At 48.9% G+C, this 6,000-nt stretch overlaps 1 protein-coding gene across 1 annotated transcript in view; it reads left to right on the top strand.

Annotated features, from left to right (window-relative positions):
• The first annotated feature begins 2,440 nt into the window (after positions 1-2,440).
• CCDC3 (coiled-coil domain containing 3) overlaps positions 2,441-6,000 on the top strand; it is an 84,567-nt gene continuing 81,007 nt past the window's right edge. The window contains exons 1-2 of the mRNA XM_037155204.2: positions 2,441-3,053; positions 5,371-5,545. Of these exons, the coding sequence (XP_037011099.1) occupies positions 2,680-3,053; positions 5,371-5,545 (549 nt within the window). The 5' untranslated portion in view covers positions 2,441-2,679. The remainder of the gene's footprint in view (positions 3,054-5,370; positions 5,546-6,000) is intronic.

Here is a 6,000-nt window from a genome sequence, read left to right as displayed (position 1 = left end):
TTCAGTGCTCTGAAGCCTGAGGCTCAGGTTTGAAGGCTATCTCAGTCACATTCTAGCTCTGTGATCTTGGGTGAGTCAATTCACTTCTGTCTGAATTTCTCTCTCTCTGAAATGAGGATGACAGTGGTATCTGCTTTGGCCTGTTGCATGGAGAATTCACCACCATAGCATATGCAAAATTCTTACAACATCACTTGGCCCATAATAAGCAGTGAATACTTGTTAGCAACTGTTAATATTATAATTTGGCAATGCTTGCTCTAATTCTCTTTGCCAGGAGTGTAAACCATTTTATATCCCTTCTCTCTCTTTCTCCAGCTAAATAACTGCTGTGGACTGAATTGTGTCCCCCTCCCCCCAAATTCATATGTTAAAGCCTTAACACCCAGTGAGACTATATTGGATAGAGGGCCTTCAGGGATGTGATTAGGGTTAAATGAGGTCACAAGAGTGGGCCCTAATTCAATTGGGAGGTGTACTTAGGAGGAAGGGATGCAAGAGATCTCTACAGAGAGGAAAGGTCATGTGAGGACAGACAGAGAAGGTGACCATCTAAACGCCTGGAAGAGTGACCACACCAGAAACCAACCCAGATAGCATTTTGATCTTGGACTTCCATCCTCCAGAACTATGAGAAAATAAATGTCCGCTGTTTAGACCATGAGTCGGTTGTATTATGTTATGGCGCCCTAGCAAACTAAGACAATGACATTGAAGTCTCTGAATTCACCTGTTTAATGAGAGACACACAGCAGTGCTGACACTGTGTCCGATGTCATCCTTGGATACATTTAGCCACTAGATTGAAGTCTGGCATCTGCAGGGTGGGGGCTGTCACAGCAGGGAGTCACATGCCAGCATGACTGCTGTCCACTTGATTCACTCTAGTGGTTATGTTTTCAACAAACTTTTCTGAGACTGACTCAAAGATGTGCAGGAATTAGCTCCTGCAAAGAGCTCTCACTCTTATTTCTTTCTTCTTTTAGGCTTATCCCAGAGGATTTTGTAAGAATAATAATTTGGGCAATTGAGTCACTAGATTCTAGACTGTGAGCTAACATCAGCTGTGGTTTTCCATTTCCTCACTCACTGGGCAGTGCTGGTTGGAGTCCTGGCCATTCCACTTTAGGGGATGCCCAGAGCCCTCCCTCGAAGTCTTCCGACTCCCCTTCCCATGTCCTCTTCCCTCTGAGTCCCTGTGTGGATGGGCCGGACTGTACCCCAGAGCTGGCTTTCAAAACTTTGGCTCACAGCGAGCATGCGCGCACTTAGTGGTCCCAGCTGAAGGCTGAGAGAGCTCAGGGAGGCAGCTGGGGGTCATGGGGGCAAGGCCCAGCTAGGGACCTTCTCTCCCACCTCTGCAGCTCTTTTCTGTTGATCTTTTCTTCCAGAATTTCCCAGGAATTCTTTTCCCTTTCGTGCGTGGAACAATGCAACTGGTTACAAGGCTCAGACTTGCAGAAACCGTAGTTCATAAGGTACTTGTAGAACAAAGAGACTTCCCTATTCGGGCAATTTTGCTGATACCTTTATTATAAATAAATATTATATAATGTGCATATATATATATACAATGACATATACATGCATATTATATGTATGATATAATGAATATTATAAATAACAAGCATCTCGTTTTTCTTCTCTTCACTACGCAAGGAAAAGTTAAGGCAATTTGAAGGGGAAGGGAACTGCGGCGTCTAGAGGTCTTGGTAGGGCTCCTCAGACTCACTCATTGGCTCGTGGAAAGCTGTTAGGAATTAGCTTCCGAATTTACTTCTCAGGTGTAGGGTGTTTAGAACCTGGAAGTAGAATTCTGTTAATCATGTGCCTTTAGAACATAAATCAGGGCAAAATGGCTTTTCCAATCTTTTATTAAGGCTTTTCTAAGATCATGATTAAATATTAAGCAGAGAGGGAGGAAGGGAGAGAAACAAAAAATTTATTAGCTCACACTGACTTCTCTAGTTGTGGAGGTAAAGTAAAATTTGATTCCTATGTATTTTGCCTCTAAATGAATTACACAGAAAATGTAAGAACGCACTCTGAGTTATCAAGCCAGCATTTGTGTTTTAAGGATGCAATTATTTTAAGGATGCAACGTGTTTGAAACACGCTTTACTCCTGGAAAGCTCTGTCCCATCGCCTCGGTGGCGAGCAGCAAGAGGGCTGGGCGCTGCTCTCTGCAGTGACCTTCTCGGGGCGCTCCACGTGTCCTAAACACCGCGCCCGGCCCGGGGCCGCAGACCCCGCCGCTCCTCAGTGTCCCGCTAGTCCCTGGCTTCCGTCCTACTCTCGCTCCACCGCCTCCCCGCCCTCTCCCGCAGCCCACGCCCCCGTCGCGAGGGGCAGGGCAGGAGGCGGTGGTCGGCCCGCCCCAAGACCCTATTAAAGAGTCCCGGGCGAGGGCTGGGCACTGTGAGCCCGACGGCGAGGAAAGTGGTGTGCGGAACTCCCGGAGCGGCGCGCAGGGTCCGGCGCCCAGGACTGGCCTTTCCCGGCCGGGGAGGGCGCTCTGAGCACCCCCGCCCCCAACAAGGTCCCAAGTGCCCCTCGGCCGCGCTCTCCTGCTCAGCCCTGCGGGCCCCGGGAGGCCCGGCCATGCGCCCAGGCTAGTGCGCCCGGGGCGCAGCGCCGACCCGCGCTGTCCTGCCGTCCGCTTCCGCTCCCGCCGCCGGCATGCTGCGCCCGCTGCTGCTCGCGGCGCTCTGCGTGGCCGGCCGGCTCGGACTCAACCGCGGCTGCCAGCTGCCGTCAGAGTGGAGACCCCTGAGCGAGAGCTGTCGCGCCGAGCTGGCTGAGATCATAGTGTACGCCAAAGTGCTGGCGCTGCACCAGGAGGTGCACGGCCTCTACAACTACCTGCCCTGGCAATATGAGGCCGGCGAGGCGGGGCTCTTCTACTCCGCGGAGATCGAGATGCTGTGCGACCAGGCGTGGGGCAGCATGCTCGAGGTCCCCGCCGGCTCCAGGCTCAACCTCACCGGCCTGGGCTACTTCTCGTGTCACTCCCACACTGTGGTCCAGGACTACTCCTATTTCTTCTTTCTCAGGTGAGCCCGGCGCGCCAGCAGCTGCATGACCTCTCACAGAACCCTGTCCGTGCTATACGAGAATATGCCTTAGGGTCCTCCTCTTACTTTCTAACCAACCTTCTCTCCAAAGATCCCAGGTATCTCTGGCTACGGGGGTTTAAAAAAGAGGAATGATTTCTGGGCTTCATGAAAAGAGTTTCAGGCAACTGCTGGAGGTGGTTTCTAATACTCAATTCGAGTCAACTTTATTTATTTTTAACTGGATTCAGTGGGAGTAGCTTGGGCTGGTGAGAAAGAAAAAAGAAAAACCTTTGAAGTTGGACTGTTGTTGGAATTCTGGTTCTGCTTCTCCTGATTTTGTGCAAGGTACTGACCTTCTCAGGAGCCTCAATATCCTCGCCTTAGTCCTGTGGAAAGCAAGGTTGATCGAGACTAGAACACAGTGATTCATGCAAACACCTGGTGCAGGTTAGACACAGGAATAGCCACACTTTCTTCTCCCACCCGCTCGAGTGCCTGGACGCAAAGGGTGTGGAATGCAGCCCAGCTGTCCTCTCTTTTCACTCATATCCGTTGATATCAGACTCGAATCAGCTGCCAGCAGACCTCAATGCCAAGCTGTTCAAAATAGCCAAGGTTTAGGGGAGTAGGCTTCTGGGTACCACCCTGAGTCATGGTACTTCGAGGAGGATAGAGTGAGTCAGGCAGGAGATTGTTGCTGGTTGGAGACTCCTGGAATCTTGCGATGTGCCGTGAAAGCTGGCCTGGCGGCAGGATGGAATGTGTGCGTATGAAGAGTTCGGTCAGTGGTTCCACTAAAGTCTGAAACAGAGCAGCAGGTGAAACCCTAAATGGTGCTGTTTCCAACAGGCTGTTTCCAATTGAAACAGGATCGTGATACAGAGCAACTGAGGGAAACATCGAAATGGAATCTAACATCTATATCCAGATAGTGAACTAACCGAAGTTAGGATTGGTACTGGTTGCGGTCTGCCCAGTGTGTGTGCCCAAGCGATGAGAATATTTGAATGTGTGTGACCTGCGTCTGCAGATTCACTTTGAGCTCTTGAGATTTCACATTTCTCGGAGAAGGAAACCAGTAAGTTACACAGAGGGCGTCCATGAGCCCGAGGCAGCACATGTTTCCCATATCAAAGCCAGCACAGCTAAGTTTAGAATCCATGGGGCGTGCTTGGTGTTGGCTTGAGTGGTTCAGCGAGGTTCAGCTGAATTTATTTTTTTCATTCCTGGGGAAGTATAGTTTCTAAAAGTCAGCAGGGACTGAGACTGTACCTATCTTACACAGAGAGGCTTAACTAAGATTTTTCATGTTTTTATTTAGGACAAATATAAAAACACAGCTATAAACTATATAACACTGAAATTTCATTTTCCAAAGCAAAAACAGCCAGAGTACTTGAGTAGACATGGTTTGCCCCAGCCTCCCAACTTTATAATGAAATACAGTTTTGTCCACTGACTCTGTGGTAGCCAGCCACCTCTCGTCTTCTGCTCCGGCATATTTACAAAGTGTTAGGACAGAAATACAGAGTCACACAGTAGTCTGTACATTTCCATGTCACGGGGCTGTGTTGTCCTGAAGTGTGTTAACAGCTGCGTACAAATCATTCCTCCTCTGTTATTTGGGGACCCACTGAGACGGCTTCTGGTCAGTGTCACAGGGAAAAGTGGCAGTGGAGACCCACTGGAGAGCTGAAGTGTAACTTCTCTCTCTCCTGTTCCTTTTCATGACTTTATTGTTTCAGCGGGTCATTTACACTAGGCTCAATCAAAGCGTTAACTAACATTTATACTGCACTCACTTCATGCCAAGTACTGTATTTACTTACATTTTCCAATGCAGTCCTCACAGTGCCACCAAGAAGTAGGTGCTATTATCTTGTTTTTAGAGATTGGAATACTAAAGCTCAGAATTAAAAAAAATTTATTTCATGTCAGATGGAAGATAAGTAGTAAGGGTAGGATTTGAACCTGGGTCATTTCAGCTGGCCTTCCTCACACCAAGAAACAAGGAGCACCCTCTAGGAGACAGTAGGCCTCTTGAGAGATAAACAAATAGGTAAAACATATACACATGCAAGCAAGCCCTTTCACCCGTCACTTTTTTAAAAGTTATATGAAAAGCTTCAGAATAGATGCATGTACCGGAGGCAGAGAAATAATTAGGAACAGGGACTCCTCTGATGGGAGCCCTGGGAGACGACGCTGTGTGATTGGCGGGGACTGTCCGGGTCCTTCTCTGACGCTTGATTAAAGCTGGTGCACCCCACAGGTGTCCCCTCTACATCTGCCTTCTTGTTCTCTTCCCCACCAGGATGGATGACAATTATAACCTCTTGCCTCATGGAGTCAACTTCCAAGATGCCATCTTCCCAGACACTCAAGAGAACAGAAGGATGTTTTCCAGCCTTTTCCAGTTTTCAAACTGTTCCCAAGGGCAGCAGCTGGCCACTTTCTCCAGCGACTGGGAGGTCCAGGAGGACAATAGGGTAAGAATTGGCTGTGTCCTGTGCAGCAGCACCATGATAGAAAGCCACATCTTGTATGAGTTTTTAAAAAGTTTTTATTTATTTATTTTTAGAGAGACAGGCAGGGAGGGAGAAAGGGAGAGAAACATCGATGATGCAAGAGAAAAATATCTATCGGTTGCCACCCATGAGAGCCCTGACCAGGGACCAAACCTGCAACCTGGTGTGTGCCTTGACTGGGAATCAAGCCAGTGACCTTTTGCTTTGTGGGACGGCACCCAGCCAGCTGAGCCACACTGGTCAGGGCTTTATGAGTTTCGTGACCAAAGGAGTCAAGAATACTCTTCAAACGCCCAGATCAAAGAGTGTTATCTTCCCTTCTCCGTCCCACCAGCAGTTAGAAAACACTGCCCATGAGCTGCAGATTTCTGAGGCTTTGCCCGTTGGCACGGGGTCCCTCACAGAGGGAGGGACCG

Source organism: Artibeus jamaicensis, unplaced genomic scaffold, assembly GCF_021234435.1.
Source record: "Artibeus jamaicensis isolate MK-2021 breed Jamaican fruit bat unplaced genomic scaffold, CSHL_Jam_final contig_426, whole genome shotgun sequence".
NCBI lineage: Eukaryota > Metazoa > Chordata > Mammalia > Chiroptera > Phyllostomidae > Artibeus > Artibeus jamaicensis.
The sequence above is the reverse complement of the archived record's forward strand: the minus strand, read 5'-3'. Positions and strand labels throughout refer to the sequence as shown.